Source organism: Pristiophorus japonicus, unplaced genomic scaffold (genome assembly GCF_044704955.1).
Source record: "Pristiophorus japonicus isolate sPriJap1 unplaced genomic scaffold, sPriJap1.hap1 HAP1_SCAFFOLD_506, whole genome shotgun sequence".
In the NCBI taxonomy this organism is placed as follows: Eukaryota; Metazoa; Chordata; class Chondrichthyes; family Pristiophoridae; genus Pristiophorus; species Pristiophorus japonicus.
This window is the reverse complement of record NW_027254412.1, coordinates 260001-279940: the sequence shown is the minus strand read 5'-3', so window position 1 is coordinate 279940 and position 19940 is coordinate 260001. Positions and strand designations below refer to the sequence as shown.

Here is a 19940-nt window from a genome sequence, read left to right as displayed (position 1 = left end):
CGGCCGCCATCTTGGTCAGGTTGGGGGAGAGGGCTCAGTTGTCGCCATCTTGGTTAGGGTGGGTCTCGGGGCGCATGCGCGGCCCTTTGGGCAGGGATAATGGATGGGCGGGGCTTCAGCATGTCTGTCAGTTTGATTGGACACATGTTTGTGACCAGGTCAGTAGCCCCTGACAGGGAGCCTTGTTGTGCTGATTGTTGTCTCACCCTAATGGGCCAGCCCGGGCTCACACTATTGGGCAGGCCCGTCTCACCCTATTGGGCCAGCACGGGTTCACCCTAATGGGCCAGCCTGGGCTCACCCTATTGTGCCAGCACTGGCTCACCCTATTGGGCCAGCCAGGGCTCACACTATTGGGCAGGCCCGTCTCACCCTATTGGGCCAGCATGGGTTCACCCTATTGGGCCAGCCTGGGCTCATCCTGTTGAGCCAGCCTGGGCTCGACATATTGAGCCAGCCCGGGCTCGCCCAATTGTACCAACTCGGTTCACTCTATTGGGCCAGCATGGGTTCACCCTATTGGGCCAGCATGTGCTCAACCTATTGGGCCAGCCCGGGCTCACCCTATTCGGCCAGCTCGGGCTCACCCTATTGGGCCAGCCAGGGCTCACACTATTGGGCAGGCCCGTCTCACCCTATTGGGCCAGCACGGGTTCACCCTATTGGGCCAGCCTGGGCTCACCCTGTTGAGCCAGCCTGGGCTCGACATATTGAGCCATGCCGGGCTCGCCCAATTGGACCAACCCGGTTCACTCTATTGGGCCAGCATGGGTTCACCCTATTGGGCCAGCATGTGCTCACCCTATTGGGCCAGCCCGGGCTCACCCTGTTCGGCCAGCTCGGGCTCACCCTATTGGGCAAGCCTGGCTCATTCTATTGGGCCAGCACAGGCTCACCCTATTGCGCCAGCACAGGCTCACCCTCTTGGGGGCCATTCTCCGGTGTTGTGCTACCTTGAGCGTTTGTATCAGATTTCTAACCCGTAATGTACCTGCCCTGGGAGAGTTTGATGGGACAGTGAAAGGTAGACTTACTCTGCCGTGTACTGAACTGTGACAATCTGTGACGGAACGGAGTGCTGTTTTTTAATAGAACCTGCCATGTGACTGTGACAGACCATAATATTAGAGGAGACTGCATGGTGCACCTGGTCGTTGTGCCGTAATTCCGCCTCTGGAACCGGATACAACAAGGCAGTGGTAGAGGTGTCTTTAATCCGATGGGACACTGGGTGGTCCCGTGGGTCCTTCACCAACGGGACTTGGGTTCAATCACAACCCAGACAGGACGGGTGAAATATACCTGTCAGGCAAATAAAACACAGTGTGACAGGAAAAATGGAGCGGTGTACAGGAGCCATGGAGAAAATCCAAGTTACTTCAATTTGTCATTCCAGATTTATTAACAATTTCACGGAAAACAATTTACAGGGAAGTGTAAAAACGTGAACACAAAGTGAATATAACTTAGCAATACATTGAGAACCGAACACAGGCGGATTGGGCCTATAGTCTCTGGAATTTAAAATAATGAGAGGTGATCTGATTGAAACATAAGATTCTGAGGGCGCTTGACAAGTTAAATGCAGAAGGTTTGTTTACCCCGCCATTTAAGACGGAGATGAGGAGGAATTTCTTCACTTAGAGGGTTGTGAATGTTTGGAATTCCCTGCCACAGACGGCTGTGGATGCTGAGTCTCTAAATATATTCAAGACTCAAATAGTTAGATTTTTGGAACCTAGGAGAAGCAAGGGATATGCTATCAGGCGGGAAAGTGGAGTTGAGGTCGATGTTCAGCCCTGATCTTATTGAATGGCGGAGCAGACTCGAGGGGCCGTAGGGCCTACTCCTGCTCCTATTTCTTATGTTCTTTATGTCGGAGCTGCCGCTATCTGCACAGTTGTGACAGACATCAGAGCGAGTGAACAGGGGCTCAGCATAAAGGGAAGGGAACACTTGTGAATAAGAATGAGAAAAGTTATTTATTTACACATGAAATGTACAAGGCACGGTGAAACTCTGAGATACAGTTACATTACAGCCACAATTATCGAACACATTTCAAACAGAAAGACGGAAATCCCAGTTATATATTTCTCAGCGACTGATTCGGATCTAGTAACTGAAGGTAGTTTACTCTGAGAATCACCAAGAGAACATATTTTATTTTTAGTGACACAGGGATGATAAACAGATGAGGAACATCCACGGCGGCCGAAATTCAGACCATCATTTGAGCTGTAAAAGAGGGATAAAAGAATGAAGCGGAGGTTTAGTGGTCTGGGGCATTTATCTCAGGGTTTATATTAATGAAACATCCAGAGATTTGTCAAACGGCTTCAGTCAGATGGAAGTGTGAGCGGATTGAATCTTCCCACCTTCACGAGCGTGACGGCAGCGCTGTAGGAAATGCTCAGGAAGAACAGGATGATGAATGTGGAAGCTGTTGTCCAGATGTTGCCGCTCTCGTCCTCATAGTCTTCATTCCAGATGTGGTCTGAGGAATCTACGGGGATGTAGGGGAGGAAATATATTCAGATCGTTTATTAATCCCGGGTATCATACTATTATTTTATATTCTCTTTTTTTCACCTTAAAGTATTAGTTTGGTCTTTAATTGGACTTTCAATGTATATTTTGTGTTATGTTAATCACTCTCAGCAATCTCTCACTGTTCCTCACTCCACTGCCGCTCTTCCATTATAGAAACATAGAAACATAGAAACATAGAAAATAGGTGCAGGAGTAGGCCATTCGGCCCTTCTAGCCTACACCGCCATTCAATGAGTTCATGGCTGAACATGCAACTTCAGTACCCCCTTCCTGCTTTCTCACTATACCCCTTGATTCCCCTAGTAGTAAGGACTTCATCTAACTCCTTTTTGAATATATTTAGTGAATTGGCCTCAACAACTTTCTGTGGTAGAGAATTCCACAGGTTCACCACTCTCTGGGTGAAGAAATTCCTCCTCATCTCGGTCCTAAATGGCTTCCCCCTTATCCTTAGACTGTGTCCCCTGGTTCTGGACTTCCCCAACATTGGGAACATTCATCCTGCGTCTAACCTGTCTAAACCCGTCAGAATTTTAAACGTTTCTATGAGGTCCCCTCTCATTCTTCTGAACTCTAGTGAATACAAGCCCAGTTGATCCAGTCTTTTTTGATAGGTCAGTCCCGCCATCCCGGGAATCGGTCTGGTGAACCTTCGCTGCACTCCCTCAATAGCAAGAATGTCCTTCCTTAGGTTAGGAGACCAAAACTGTACACAATACTCCAGGTGTGGCCTCACCAAGGCCCTGTACAATTGTAGCAACACCTCCCTGCCCCTGTACTCAAATCCCCTCGCTATGAAGGCCAACATGCCATTTGCTTTCTTAACCGCCTGCTGTACCTGCATGCCAACCTTCAATGACTGATGTACCATGACACCCAGGTCTCTTTGCACCTCCCCTTTTCCTAATCTGTCACCATTCAGATAATAGTCTGTCTCTCTGTTTTTATCACCAAAGTGGATAACCTCACATTTATCCATATTATACTTTATCTGCCATGCATTTGCCCACTCACCCACCCTATCCAAGTCGCTCTACAGCATCATAGCATCCTCTTCGCAGCTCACACTGCCACCCAACTTAGTGTCATCCGCAAATTTGGAGATACTACATTTAATCCCCTCATCTAAATCATTAATGTACAGTGTAAACAGCTGGGGCCCCAGCACAGAACCTTGCGGTACCCCACTAGTCACTGCCTGCCATTATGAAAAGTCCCATTTACTCCTACTCTTTGCTTCCTGTCTGACAACGAGTTCTCAATCCATGTCAGCAAACTAGCCCAATCCCATGTGCTTTAACTTTGCACATTAATCTCTTGTGTGGGACCTTGTCGAAAGCCTTCTGAAAGTCCAAATATACCACATCACCTGGTTCTCCCTTGTCCACTCTATTGGAAACATCCTCAAAAAATTTCAGAAGATTTGTCAAGCATGATTTCCCTTTCACAAATCCATGCTGACTTGGACTTGTTATATTACCTATTACCAAATGCACTGCTATGACATCCTTAATAATTGATTCCATCATTTTACCCACTACCCATGTCAGGCTGACCGGTCTATAATTCCCTGTTTTCTCTATCCCTCCTTTTTTAAAAAGTGGGGTTACATTGGCTACGCTCCACTCCATAGGAACTGATCCACAGTCAATGGAATGTTGGAAAATGACTGTCAATGCATCCACTATTTCCAAGGCCACCTCCTTAAGTACTCTGGGATGCAGTCCATCAGGCCCTGGGGATTTATCGGCCTTCAATCCCATCAATTTCCCCAACACAGTTTCCCGACTAATAAGGATTTCCCTCAGTTCCTCCTCCTTACTCGACCCTCCGACCCCTTTTATATCCGGAAGGTTGTTTGTGCCCTCCTCAGTGATTACCGAACCAAAGTACTTGTTCAATTGGTCCGCCATTTCTTTGTTCCCCGTTATGACTTCCCCTGATTCTGACTGCAGGGGACCTACGTTTGTCTTTACTAACCTTTTTCTCTTTACATATCTATAGAAACTTTTGCAATCCGTCTTAATGTTCCCTGCAAGCTTCTTCTCGTACTCCATTTTCCATGCTCTAATCAAACCCTTTGTCCTCCTCTGCTGAGTTCTAAATTTCTCCCAGTCCCCGGGTTCGCTGCTATTTCTGGCCAATTTGTATGCCACTTCCTTGGCTTTAATGCTATCCCTGATTTCCCTTGATAGCCACGGTTGAGCCACCTTCCCTTTTTTATTTTTACGCCAGACAGGAATGTACAATTGTTGTAGTTCATCCATGCGGTCTCTTAATGTCTGCCATTGCCCATCCACAATCAACCCCTTCAGTATCATTCGCCAATCTATCCTAGCCAATTCACGCCTCATACCTTCAAAGTTACCCTTCTTTAAGTTCTGGACCATGGTCTCTGAATTAACTGTTTCATTCTCCATCCTAATGTAGAATTCCACCTTATTATGGTCACTCTTCCCCAAGGGGCCTCGCACAACGAGATTGCTAATTAATCCTCTCTCATTACACAACACCCAGTCTAAGATGGCCTCCCCCCTAGTTGGTTCCTCGACATATTGGTCTAAAAAAACATCCCTTATGCACTCCAGGAAATCCTCCTCCAACGTATAGCTTCCAGTTTGGTTAACCCAATCTATGAGCATATTAAAGTCACCCATTATAACTGCTGCACCTTTATTGCACGCACCCCTAATTTCATGTTTGATGCCCTCCCCAACATCACTACTACTGTTTGGAGGTCTGTACACAACTCCCACTAACGTTTTTTGTCCTTTGGTATTCTGGAGCTCTACCCATATAGATTCCACATCATCCAAGCTAATGTCCTTCCGAACTATTGCCTTAATTTGCTCCTTCACCAGCAATGCTACCTCACCTCCTTTTCCTTTTATTCTATCTTTCCTGAATGTTGAATACCCCTGGATGTTGAGTTCCCAGCCCTGATCATCCTGGAGCCACGTCTCCGTAATCCCAATCACGTCATATTTGTTAACATCTATTTGCACAGTTAATTAATCCACATTGTTGCGGATACTCCTTGCATTAAGACACAAAGCCTTCAGGCTGTTTTTTTTAACACCCTTTGTCCTTTTAGAATTTTGCTGTACAGTGGCCCTTTTTGTTCTTTGCCTTGGGTTTCTCTGCCCTCCACTTTTCCTCATCTCCTTTCTGTCTTTTGCTTTTGCCTCCTTTTTGTTACCCTCTGTCTCCCTGCATTGGTTCCCATCCCCCTGCCATATTAGTTTAACTCCTCCCCAACATTATGATCCTCCTATAGTCCGTTTTGGAAAATATGATAGTTTTTCTTCCATGTCAGAGGCTAATTGATTTTGGATGACTTTGCTACGATCTACCATTCGGGAATAATACGATGAAACATCGAGGAAGGTGTACAGCAGGATATCGATTATTTTTCCGCTAGGTTAAGGTAGTTACTTAGTTGGAAGCTGCCAAGGAGGCTTTTAAGAGATTAGTTGTGAGTTATAACCTTTTTTTTATATATGTTACGGCAATGCTCTGAACATAAATAACGTTTCAGCTTGCAACAACTACATTGATCCAGTGTATGTGTAAGGCCAGAATAGTGAAATGTTAGATATTATGGTATCAGTAATTATTTATTCAGGCCAAGCATTGGATACTTTGCCCGTCCAAAAACTGCATCTTTGTTCTACATTCTTCTATAGCCTGACGTTTTTGTTTGTGCTCTTTAGTGTCTATATCACTGTATAACTATCTGTTGTTCTGGATTAGTCAGTGTTTGTGTTCCCTGTGAGGGTGTTGATCTGTGGGGTTGTGCGTGTGTGTATTTCTAAGATTGTGTATGTGTGTGTAAATCTTTCTTTATGTTTTGTTTAAGAATGCGTGTGTTTTTATGTAAGTGTGTGTGTTTAAATTTAATTGTGAGTGTGAGATTTGGTGTAGGTGAGTGTGTGTACTTTTATGTGTAAGCATGTTCATATCAAAGGGTTTGTGTGTGTGTGTGTGTGTGTGCAAGTGTGTTCATGTGTGTGCTTATGTGTAAGTGTATGTGTAACCCGGTGTATATGTATGTTCATGTGTGTGTTTCCCTGTAAGTGTATATGTATGGTTATGTCCAAGTGTTTGCTAATGTTGAGGTGTAAGTGTGTGTTTGTGAGTTTTCATGTCACATTGTGTGTACCTGTAAGTTTGTCTGTGTGTGTTTTTGTTAGATTGTGTTTGGATTTATATGCGTGTTCATACTTGTGTAAATGTGTTCAGGTGTGTGTTTCCCTGTAAGTGTACGGCTATGTCTCAGTGTTGTTCATGTTTAGGTGTAAGCGTGTGTGTGTTTATGTGTAGCAATGGGTTTGCAGGTAAGTTTGTGTGTGTTTGTGTGTGTGTGTTTTGTGAAAGTGTGTGTTTTGATTGATGTGTGTGTCTAAGTGCAATAGTATGTTTGCATGTAAGCGTGTGTGTGTTTTGTGTAAATGTGTGTTTGGATTGATGCGTTTGTTTACAAGTGTGTGTGTGTTTTGTGTAAGTGTGTGTGTGGATTGATGTGTATTTATGTGTGTGTAAGTGTGTGTAAGTGTGTTTTGTAAGTGTATGGGTATGGATTGATGCGTGTGTCTATGTGTGTATAAGTGTGTTTTGTGTAAGTGTGTGTGTGGATTGATGTATGTGTTTATGTGTGAGTAAGTGTGTGTAAGTGTGTTTTGTAAGTCTGTGTGTATGGATTGATGCGTGTGTCTATGTGTGTGTAAGTTTGTTTTGTGTAAGTGTGTGTGTGGATTGATGTATGTGTTTATGTGTGTGTAAGTGGGTGTAGGTGTGCTTTGTGTCAGTGTCTGTGTGGATTGATGTGTGTGTCTATGTGTGTGGAAGTGTGTGTAAGTATCCGTTGTGTAAGTGTGCATTTAGATTGACGTGTATTATTGCTATTGTTAAAATTTTCAGAGAGTACCAATAACTGGATTTGACAATGATGGTTTTCATTATATTCGAGTTATGTATAATATTATGTGTCAGAGTGTTAACGTATGTCTTTATATGTAAGTCTATGTGTGTTACTGTGAAATTGTGCACTTACACAAAAATACACACACTTATACAAAATCATCATCACACTTACATATGAACACAGACAGACTCACTTTCACATGTATTCTCCCTGCTCTGTGTAAATGTGTCCTGTGTGAGGCGCAATGTGACGTCAGCCGAAGGAATGCAACAATTCAACCGATGGGCCTCAGAAACATCAGGGACACAACTATGAGAAACCCGCAGAGGATTCAATCACCAGTTTAGATATGGCCCATTAGAATTCAGCATGTTAGTTTACAATTAACAGGGACTATTTAATTAAAAAATATTACGTGGAATAAATAATTATTTCAGAATATAATAATCATGTGGCAAGTTTAAAATCTTTTGACCATGGGTTAGAATGTGACATTGTACTGATGGCAACTTAGTGCATTTACAAGAGAGTGGTTCATTTCCCATCTCCCTGTGGGAGGGGCAGTGGGGGTTACGAGAATTATGCATTTCCCGTTCCCCTCTCGCTGGTGGGTATGAGAGGTACAGTGAGTTAAAATTACCCTTTACTCTCTCTCTGCTGAAGTTACTTTCAGGAATCCTGTAATGAGAGAACTTCACCCAGTCTCTAACCCATGGTGTATCTGAGCTGGGAGCGCTGGCTGTATAAGCCTTGGGACCGAGACACGCAAACACTTTACTTCAGACAAACAGCCCTCACATTGGCAAAACTAGGAAACATAGTTAATTGAGCGGCTGCCTGTTTAACTCACGATTGGAAAAAAAGCCCTTTATTGTTTTTTATTTAAGAACTGAAATGCAATCGAGAGATTCTCATTGACAAGAATTGACGGTGTCCATCAGAACAAGGGAAATGTTGACGAAACTGGGTTTACCGCTGGATTTATTGATGGTTCTGTTGGTGATCTTCAAGGGGATCGCTTCGTGTCCCACCACACAGGAGTAAGAAGCGCCGCTGGCCCACTCCTCGGCTGCAACGGATAGCAGGCTGTACATGAAGAAGGATCTGCTGCCGTTCTCTGCCATCACCTCGGTGTTCTTGTAGTTGCCGGAATCCACCGGTTTGTCATTGACGGTCCATTTGACGAAGATCTCTCGGGGGGAGAAACCTCTCACTAAGCAGGTGAGGCTGACCAACCTCTGAGCGGAGACTTCTTCTGCCGAGGGCAGGAGGACAGACACGGCCGGTTCCCGCGGATCTTTCGCTGTGGAACAGTTACAATAAAGGCCAATGAACTGGACAGTTCCAGAGACAATGGGAAAACTTTAAATCAATACAGCAGGCGGGTTTTGGGCGTGGAGGTTTTTAAATTGTTAAAAATAGGAATCCCGACGTCAACGCGCCCACTCCCGGTTGTAATATTATATTTGAGTAAAATATTTAAATGGGACTGGAATCTTCTATTTTAACCACCATTTGGTGTTTAACTGTCGCTGGTCCGGTTTGACACACTGTGTAAATCCCTGCAGTTACAGCGAGGCGGGGACTGCTGCACCCAGGTGGTAATTGCCCATACACCTAACTCCTGGATCCAGGGTCCCTGTGTAACCCAGCCCCCGCGATCCGAGACCTCCTGACTCGGCTTCCAATCCTCCCGTTCTCCCGGGTGGCCTGTGAGACCACCGCCCACAACTCGCCTTCCTCATTTAAATTCAGCCAATTTCAGGTGGTTAGATGTGAGAGAAATGGACACTGCGTTGAATTTTAAAGCTTTTCCTTTTCCCCTCTGGGGCCTCTCTGGTGTTCCATCCCGCAGCAGAGGGAACACAATCTTTCTCTCTGAAATCTCCAAGGGTTGGTCTGGAAAATTACATAGAATTTACTGCACAGAATGAGGAGATTTGGCCAACTGGTCTATGCCGGTGTGTATGTTTCACACAAGCCTCCTCCTAGCTCACTTAATCTATTCCTAATAACACACCCTTCTATTCCTTTCTCACTCATGGACTTGTCCAGTTTCCCCTAAAATACATAATGTCAGGTCCCAGAGTGCTGAGTTCGTGGAATTACCAAACTGAATGATCAGAGCAGCCCATTAAACACTTTATATAATGAATTGTCCCTTGCACATGCACTGGAAATAGTCACAGTATCTCACTTATTGCAACAATCTCCCCGCTCACCCTTTTCCTTGTGGATGGAATCTCTGAGAGGAGTCGGCATATCCTGATGGCTCACCACGCAGTAGAACTTATCCCCACTCAGCCAGTCATGTGTCGAGATGTTTAAGTTGCTGATCACTATGTTGGGATCCTCTCCCGGCTGGAAGGCAATCTCTGATTTCAAAGCCTCCTTTTCCCGGGTCCAGGTCACGGTGAGCCCATAAGGAGCCTCAGACACGACGCAGGTTAAGGTCACCATCGCCTCCAGTAAGACCTGTTCCAATGACGGTGGGCGAAGAGTGATTTTTGAATCGCTGCATGGGACAACCACTGCGAAACAGGAATGAAAGTCAGGAAAAGCTGAAGCTTCAGAATCCGGACACCAATATTTAGCCTTAAATCTTTCAAGGGGAATATATCACTTTTGAGATATCAACCTCTCGCTGTTGCCTCAACACCGGCGTTATTGGAAGGACAATGAATTGGCAACGATTCCGAGAGATCTGTAACATTTCTTGTGTATTTGCAGCCAGAGCCACCTGTAATGGGCTGTGAAGCAAATACCCGGCATAAAATCGGAATACATTGTGTTAGGCATGGAATAGCGCTCTTCCTGAAATCCCTTGCTCCTTTAAGCCCGTCCATGGATCCTTGCACCCAAATGCATCACCGTTGGTTATAATAGCTGAAGCCCGAAAAGCCCGAAGTTCAAGAGGTCTACACCAGACATTATACTGGTTCAAAACCAGTGTCAAATTAATTTCAGGATTTATGGGACAACAGGAAACAAAGTTAAGTTTCTGGTCTCTTGCTGCGTTTTTTGTTGCAGTGAAAATGTGCAGGAACCAGTCACAGCCCCCGTCAGAGGAGAAGTGCAAGTTCGGGAGAATGGAGTTCCAAGGAATCTTTGTGGTGCGGCATCATTTGGAATGATGTGAGGTCGCTTGTTAATTTCTGTAATTACTGAACATTTATCATGTCTGGTGAGAGAGATTCAGAGAGAAATATGACCTCAGGGCATTAATAGCAACATAGGAACAGGAGGAGGGCATTCAGTCCATCCATCCTGTCTCGCCAACCAGTTAGATCATGGCTGATGAACACTCAACACCATCTTCACGAATTGGTTATGTAACCCTTGATAACCTTGCCTGACAAAAATCTATAAATCTCAATTTTCAACTTTTCAATTGAAAGCAAGTGTCAGCAGCTTTTGGGGAGGGAAATCCCGACTTGCAATATTCTTCTTGTGAGAAAATCCTTTCTGACATCACCTCTGCACGGCCTAACTCTAATGTTAAGTTTCTGCTACTTGTTCTCGACTCTTTCATCAAACTAAATAAATGTTGTATATCTACTCGATCAATTCCATTTATCAACTTAAGCACGTCAATTGGATCATCTCTTAACGTTTTATACTCGTCGACTGATCATTTTACATTATTAGCCCCGGTTTAATTCGGGTAAACCTGCAGTTTAGCGCCTCCATGTATATCCTTCCTGTGGTGCGGAGCCGAGAATTGAGCTCAGTGCTCTGAATAGGGTAGAAGCCCATTCTAGCAGGATTCCTGGACAGTTGGCAGGAAAGGGTTCCAGACTCCGACAGCCGCTCCGTATATGATCAGCCAACTCAGGATAAACCTGAGACTAAGGACACTTCACTCACTGCCTGACATCAGAGCAAGGGGAAAGCTTCTTTGGCGAGGTTAATAAATCCTGAGCAATGAGGAATCCTGAACCAGAAGATCCTGGATTGAATTTCCACTCCAGATATTTGATCACAAAATGTAAGCTGAGTCTCCCAGTGCAGTACTGGGGGCATGGCCCAACTATCGGAGTTGCCGTCTGTCGGATCAGGTGTTAAACCGAGGATCCGTCTGGCCTCTCAGGTGGAGGTAAACGATACTCTGGCATTATTTCAATGAAAAGCAGAGGAGTTCTCCCTGGTGGCCTGGGAATATTTATCCCTCAAGAAATATCACTCAACAAAAAAAAATGGTCATTATCACACTGCTGTTTGTGGGAGCTTGCTGTGCACTAAATGACTGCCGTACTTTGTACATTACAACTGTGACCACATTTCACAACTTAATTCATTCGCTGGCAAGCGTTTTGGTTCAGTCTGTGGTCGCTGAAGGCGCTGTATAAAGGCAAGTTTGTATCGCAAGAATACACAAACTGCATGATTGGAAATTAGGAACAGTCCTCTGCTTTTTACTAATTCCAATAAAATCCTTACTGAGGTCAGCGCTCAGAATGGTGTGCAACCTCCCCGGATTGTGTCTCTTACCCTGAGATCTGCTGAAGTTACGGTTTTGCGTGACCCCTTCATGAGTGACCTGGCAGGTGTAGACCGAGCCGGTGAACCATTCCTCGGCGGGGACTGTCAGCCGACTGGCCGTCAAGAAGTTCCCGTTCACCTCAAAGACGGGAGAGGTGATGATGCCCGAATCCATGAGTTGTCCACTCTTCAGCCAATTCACGGTCAGTGATTTTGGCCTGAAATCGATGATTGAACACACGGCGCTTGCATATCTGCTGCTGGTGATTTGTTCAGTAGAACTCAGCGTGAGGAGAACAGTTGGAGGAACGATGTCCGGTTCAGGATCTTCAAAAAAAAACATATTATTGACATTGCTTAGAAAATAATTGATTAAGAAATGCAAAGTGTCCTTATATTTTAACAGGTTCTTTGCTGTCAGACGAACACTAACCTGGCATTTACAGAGAGCAGAACTGTGCACAGTATTCTCAGTTTAATATGCAGACCGGAACTGTGCATAATATTCTAAGTGCGATATGGGGACCAGAACCATGCACAATATTCTAAGTGTGATATGGAGACCAGAACTATGCACACTATTCTCAGTATGATATGGAGACCAGAACTTTACACTGTATTCTAAGTATGAGATGGAAACCAGAACTTTAAGCAATATTCTAAGTGTGATATGGAGAACAGAACTATGCATACTATTCTAAGTGTAATATGGAGACCAGAACTATGCACACTATTCTCAGTATGATATGGAGACCAGAACTTTACACTGTATTCTAAGTATGAGATGGAAACCAGAACTTTAAGCAATATTCTAAGCGTGATATGGAGAACAGAACTGTGTACAGTATTCTAACTGTGATATGGAGACCGGAACTGTGCATAATATTTTAAGTATGATGTGGAGAGCTAACTTTCGACAGTATTCTAAGTATGAGATGGAAACCTGAATTGTGAACAATATTCTAAATGTGATAAGGAGAATGGAACTGTGCACAGTATTCTAATTATTATATGGAAACCAGAACTGTATACAATACTCTAAGTGTAATATGGAGACCAGAACTGTACACAATATTAGAAGTATGATAGGGAGAGCAGAATTGTACACAATACTCTAAGTGTGATTTGGAGACGAGAACTGTACACAGTATTCTAAGTATGATATGGAGAGCAGAACTGTACACAGTACTCTAAGTGTTGTCTAACCAAATTTCTCTACAAGTTGAACATAATTTCTCACCTTATCATTGTTTGCCCTGTAATCCACATCACTAACCTAGCATTGTGATGGCCCAGACCGACACACCACGTCGAACCTCGCAGTAGATTGTGCTGCTCCCCACATCTGACTCGGCCATGGTTAACTGGCTGCTCTGGGTGTAGATTCCCTTCTTGTTGAGCACTGACGGGTAGGTATTCAATCCAGTGGTGATTGGCTCTTTATCTTTCTTCCAGGAAAGGCTGGTGATGTCGGGGGAGTAGTCCATCGCCAAACAGCCGTACGTGATGGAGCCATCGGTACTGGGTTGTTCACAGGAGGAGAGCAGGGCGTAGAGGGTGGGGGGAGACGGTGTTACTGGGAAAGAATGGCCCATTGAACAAGTTAGACTCTGTAATCCGTGCTTATAAAAGAAATAAACAGCTCGAAATTTGACTGCAGAATAAACTAATTCCACCATTTCCCCATCAAAGACTACACGGGCATTTGAGTTTCTGTCAGTTCCATCATAAGGACCTGTCGATGCCCTGGTCAGGAACACACCTCTCTATCCCCGAGCTCTATCACATTACACAACAAGAACATTTACACAACTCGTCAATAAAAAATCCTTCATTGGATCATACAATAGAAGAACAGAGACGTGTTCCTGTTATTTCGGCCTCCATTTATTTCTCAATCAGCACCATTTCTGGTCCTTTATTTAATTGCAGTTTGGGCAAATTTGCTCTGTGCACATTGCCTGCGGCGTATCCCTACAAAACAACAGTGACTGCACTTCAAAGTAACAGCGGAATTCCTGCTTCGGACGTTAGCAAAAAACCCTCTAAATTTGCATACCACATAATTCAACAGGTAGCATTTCCATAGTTAAGTTTCTAAGATTCAAGCTGTCGGTGAATTGCGATTGAGTCGAATTTCTCCCTCATTTTCTCAGCATTTGATGGAGACCGATGTCCCTCAGTGCACTGTGATCTGGGCTCTATCCCATCCCATTGAATGCATGTCTCTTGAGTTTCCTCCTCCCTGCCACTCAATTAATAATCCGAATAAAATACCATTCCAAAATCCGGTTAATTGGAAGTTTCTCCTTAAATGGCCCATTTCAGTTCCCATTGTTGTTCTTGTTATATCACAATGCCCTGGACTTGGTTATAGGGAATACAATTTCGAAGTTCGAAGGTGATGCAAAACCTGGCAACGTAGCCAATAGTGAGCATGAAAGCAGCAGACTCCATGAGGAGACTGATGGACCAGTGAAATGCGCCGGGACATGGCAATTGCAATTTAATGCGAATCATTGAGAAGCGATGCACATTGGGTGGAAGATGGAGAAGCAGTATAATCTAAATAGTATTGTTTTGAGGGGATGCACGAACAGAGAAATCTAGATGAACATATTCAAAAATCTTTGAAGGGGGCAGGGCAAACTGGTAAGACAGTTATGAAAGCGTATGGGATACATGACTTTGTAAATGGGCCATTGACTACAAAAACAAGACGGTTATGCTAAACTTACAGATCACGTGTTAGGCCTCAGCTGGGGTATTGTGCACAATTCTGGAACAACAATTTAGGAAGGATGTCAAGCCATTGGGGAGTGTAGAGGGGAAGCTTTTACCAGGATGATGCCAGGGATGGGGTCTTCAGTTATGTGGATAGATTGGAGAAGCTGGGATATTCTCCTTAGAGCAGAGGTTAAGAGGAGACCGAAGAGAGATATTCAACATGATGACAGGTTTTGATAGAGCAAGTAGGGAGAAACTGCTTCCGCTGGAAAGTAGGTGGGTAACCAAAGGTCACAAATTTAAAATAATTGGCAAAAGATCAAAAGGGGAAATTGGGGTAATTGTTTCACACAGAGGGTTGGTAATTTCAGGAATGCTCCAGGCAGTTCCTCCTGTACGTCAGGAGGACTCAGTGGCACGTTTAGAAGGAAAACCCTGGGGAGTTGGACTAAATTGGACAGCTCTTTCAGAGCCGGCATAGGCACGATGCCTGAATGGCCTTTTCAGTGCTGTGAGATGCTATCATTCTACACGAGTCAGTGGGAATAGTTCTACTAGATTTAATGGAAGGAAACGCTTCATATTTTGGACACCTCTACCAGATCTATTTTTATTGTTTGTTGTAATTAAAGAGGATATTTAAAATAAAGAGATCTTATAAATCTGACGCAAATTAGTCAATCGCATGCTGCTATAAAGGCTTAAAATTCATTGCGAATGATGACTTATTGCAGGTTGACTCTATCTCTTTAAATGTTTCACAGAATTGCAGCTCAGTGACTGTGCGCCTTGTGTTGTGATCCAGGCCAATAGCTGCATCTCTCATAGTTTGTCCCTGCCTTTAACCTTTTCAGGAAGAATTGAACAACATAATGTTTCTAAACATGAGGTCCTCATGACGATTAATTCAAGTGGGAGTCTTGATATCCTCCATTTAAATTGTGAAAATAACTTACAGCCTCCCAACAGATCAGAACAGGCGCTGCTTTCTGGAGCGTTATTCACTTCCTGAAACAGTTTGTTCTGGAAGTGAGCTGAGGATCAGGCCAATCGTGTTCAATAGTAATCTGATGCTCAAAATGTTCAAACATTAATAACTCATTAAAAATTTGGCATTTTTTCAGAAAGAATATAAACATCAATGAATGTGCGTTGTTTAATCTGGTCAATCGGACGATTTATTGTGTATATCTGTCACGAGTAGTTTACCTGCTATTTGTTAGTCGCAGCTAGCGGTATCTTGAACATTGCCTGACCAAGCACTCTCAGGTCAGATACAGCAGACATATGAGAGCAAAGCTCCCGCTATGCTGTCGTGTGGGTCATGACAGGTATAGCAAGGTTTGCACACAGAGTAGTACGTTATCTGTACTATCCCGTCAAACATTCCCAGCTCAAGTACTGCAGAGATGTGCTACGAAATGTCTCTCCATAAAATGCGTTATCAAATTGACCGATTAGATTCAGCACAATTATCACATGTACAAAGACAAGCTTACCATACACTGCCCCTGTAAAGCGCACCAGCTCACCTATAGCTCTGATTAAATAGAAGATCAATCTATATTGAAGGACCCAATTAAGCTCCACGTCTTTGTAAATAAAAGTTTAAATACTGATTAAAGCAATCTCTGCAATGTCCCATCAAGCACTGCCAGATAAAGTAAAGTACGGGTTAGTTGCAGAGTAAAGCTCCTTCATCACTGTCATATCAAACACTCCCAGGGTAGGTACGGCACGAGTTAGATAAAAAGTAGATTTCCCTCCACATTGCCAATTAAACACACTCAGGGCAGGTACAGTCAGGCTTGGATAAAGAATAAAGCTTCCTCTACACTGTCCCATCAAACACTCCCAATACAGGTACAGAGTAAAGCTCCCTCTACAGTGTCCCATTAAACATTCCCAGGGCAGGTACAGCATGGGTTAGATACAGAATAAATCTCCCTCTACAATGTCCCATCAAACAGCCCCAGTGCAGGTCCAAAATTGCCAAAATAAATTGGAGCACCCATCAGATCAGACGAGGCGCTGTTTGTTCTGAAAGTGAGCTTCGGATCACACCAATCTCATTCAATAATTATCTGATGCTCAACTGTATAACCATTACTAATTCGATATCTTATTAGTTAGATGCAGATTGAAGTTTATTCAATATTTTTAGAAAATCACTCAAATCAGATACAGGATAGATTCGATAGAGTAAATCTCTCTCTTCACTGATCTGTCTGGCGCTGTAAGGTCATGTAAAGCAAAGGATGAATGCATATTAAACTACACTACCCCGTAAGACGGGCCAAATATAGCAAGGTTTAGATTCCGAGTAAAATTATTTCTGCACTGTGCCATCAATCCAAACAGGGCAGGTACAGCATGGGTCAAGATACAGCGTAAAGCTCCCTCTACATTGTCCCATCAAACACCTCCAGAGCAGGTACAGCATGGGTCAGATACAGAGTAACACTCCCTCTACACTGTCCCATCAAACACTTCCAGAGCAGATACAGCATGGGTCAAGATACAGAGTAAAGCTCCCTCTACATTGTCCCATCAAACATGCCCAGAGCAGGTACAGAATGGGTCAGATACAGAGTAAAGCTCCCTCTACATTGTCCCATCAAACACGCCCAGAGCACGTACAGCATGGGGTTAGATACAGAGTAAAGCGCCCTCTACACTGTCCATTCAAACACTCCCAGGGCACGTACAGCATGGGCTAGATACAGAGTACAGCTCCTTCTGCACTGTCCCATCAAACACTCCCAGGGCATGTACAACTGGGTTGGATACTGATTAAAGCTCCTTCTACTGTCCCCCCATGGTGTTTCGGAACTGTTTCTTCTGACTGTCACACTCTGGGTAACTGATCTCATTTCTGCGGCGACTCATCAACTTTAAAGTCAAACTTTTACGTTTCTCACATATACCAGTTTCTTAAATAACTGAGTTAAATGACACTCCCCGCAATACAGAATCACAATCCAGAAGGTTTACAACCGGTCAGGAGGACTCCTGATTCTCACACAGTGAGCAGGCGCACAGAAACAGAACAGACACAAACGGTGCTCCAGGCAGAGAGACCAGTTCAATCTGTTAATTTCAATGAAGCTGCTTGATTTCTAATTTATTTCTTGTCAATTTCCAACCACCTCAACTCCGCAGATTCTTTGAAATTAAACTGATATTAATTTGAGAGACTCTTCAGAATCCAGCCATTTTTCCATCTCTGTCAACTTTCTTGGAAACCGTGTAAAAATTAACTCCCCTGAAAGCAAGTATCTGGAAATAATTCACATTCCACGGGAATTTGCTGCCGTCACGGGACTCGGTGACAGAATAAGAATGTCACAATCCAGGAGACATCTACATTGAAATCTGACCACCCACTGATTTGATATATTTTCATCAGTAAATATAACCTGTAAAATCATCGAGGCAAAACAGCAAGTTAATTCACCAAAATCTGCAGCGGCACCTTATCGAACTCAGCACAGCCGGGTTATAAATGCATTGATTTATAAATTAATTTTGGAATTAATTAAACATTCTCTCCAACCATTGAGGTTTTGCAATAACTATAATACGGATCAGTATGCAACGCAATTGTAAGGGATCGTTTGTGTTTAATAAATGATCACTGATGTTACATTCTAATTAATGTTCATGTTAGATGATTATTGAAAATAATCTGAGTGCCTGTCTGGCCCTTCCTCCTCAGAAGCACACTTACCTGCAACATTTGAAATTAACTTAATGTGCCTGAATTTCAGCCTTACTAATACAGCGAAATTTGTTATTGAGAGACAGGTTTTGGTCTTGCAAAGTGTTCAAGATTAGTTTAGTGAAAGTTTTAACAAACAACACCCAATATTTATTAAACATTGTAGAAACGCCAAACGGTTTCACAAATTCTAGGTATTCTGAGTGACACAGGCACAAACTCTCCTCAGCAGATCAACACTAAATCACATCACTGAGGGGCCGAATCCCTCGACAGAACCTTTCATGGAGCAGACCCTTCACTCTATAAACACTTCCAGCAGAATCAAATGTATCCTTGCAAAAAATCTCATTACAGAATCACCGAACCCGCCTAACACTGAAATAACTAATGATTGAATTCAACAGAAATTTAAAATACTTTCAGCAGAATTGTGTTTAGACTGTTAAATACATTAATGTTGATATTATAGCATATTTAATAATAATTGGTGATATTACTGCATTATAATAATGTTAGTAATATTAATTTAAATCTGTTCCGGCTGGAAATGTGTTAATTGTTCAGTTCTTAATTACAGTAACGCTTCACATATTGAATCTAAACTTTCGGGAACATTCGCTCAGTAGATGACAATGTAATTTTCAATAAAAAGCATTCAATTCCTGAAGATTATTTATTGATCGCTAAGCTTTCTGTTTTGTGCCTACAATGTTCCTTTAAATAGATTTAAACACAATGTTTGCATTCGATCAGAAAAACTGCAACAATCATAGGTCACCGAGATTAAACATTGCAGAAACGTCAAACAGTGTAACAACCATAAAGTATTTAAAGTAACCAGGCACACAGTCGTCAGCGAATAAACACCAAATCACATCAACAACATTTTCTGTGGAGAAACTGTTGAATTCTATAATCATTTTGCAGCAGAATCACATTGAGCGTTGCAAAAAATCTCAAAACAAAATCCACCGGACCCAAGTTTCAGTGAACGAAATCATTATTAAAATGAACAGAAATATAAAATAAAGACACAAATACAACAGTTTTTGAATGAGTGAATGTTCCTTACCTGCAGTCACCGTCACCATGGTCCCTTGTCCCCAGTAGCCCGTAGCGTCACAGTGAGATATGTCATGTCAAATACTCCGGTGGACTGTAAACTATAAAATACAGAGATTAAATTGCACCCAGCTCTAAAAACATGATTCCGACACCCCTAAGAGTGAATCAGTGAGATATTTCAGTTTGTACCGTTCATTATATTTATAACAATGATTGGAATACTTCTGAAGCCTCTGTGCAGATTCAGCATGGCAATCACCATGAATAAAGCAGACAAATGTAATACATTTAAATATATATATATATCTTACTTCCACTCATTATTTTTATTTAAGCTTCAGTTCCTTCGACGCTCCTGGTGTGGTAGCGATCACAGTTTTGAGCAAACTCCCTGTCTGGGGTTTTTGTATGGAGAGCTCGGTCTGGATAGCACCGTGATCCATTGCTGTAGTCCCTTGCACAGAA

At 43.2% G+C, this 19940-nt stretch overlaps 1 gene segment (V, D, J or C); it reads right to left on the bottom strand.

The window, feature by feature from the left end:
• Positions 1-2229: 2229 nt before the first annotated feature.
• Positions 2230-19940, bottom strand: part of LOC139253724 (Ig heavy chain C region, membrane-bound form-like) — a 25522-nt gene continuing 7811 nt past the window's right edge. The window contains 8 exon segments of the C gene segment in view: positions 2230-2238; positions 2379-2506; positions 8451-8780; positions 9700-10008; positions 11969-12286; positions 13236-13535; positions 19483-19524; positions 19913-19940. The exon segment at positions 19913-19940 is cut by the window's right edge and continues 290 nt beyond it. Of these exon segments, the coding sequence occupies positions 2230-2238; positions 2379-2506; positions 8451-8780; positions 9700-10008; positions 11969-12286; positions 13236-13535; positions 19483-19524; positions 19913-19940 (1464 nt within the window).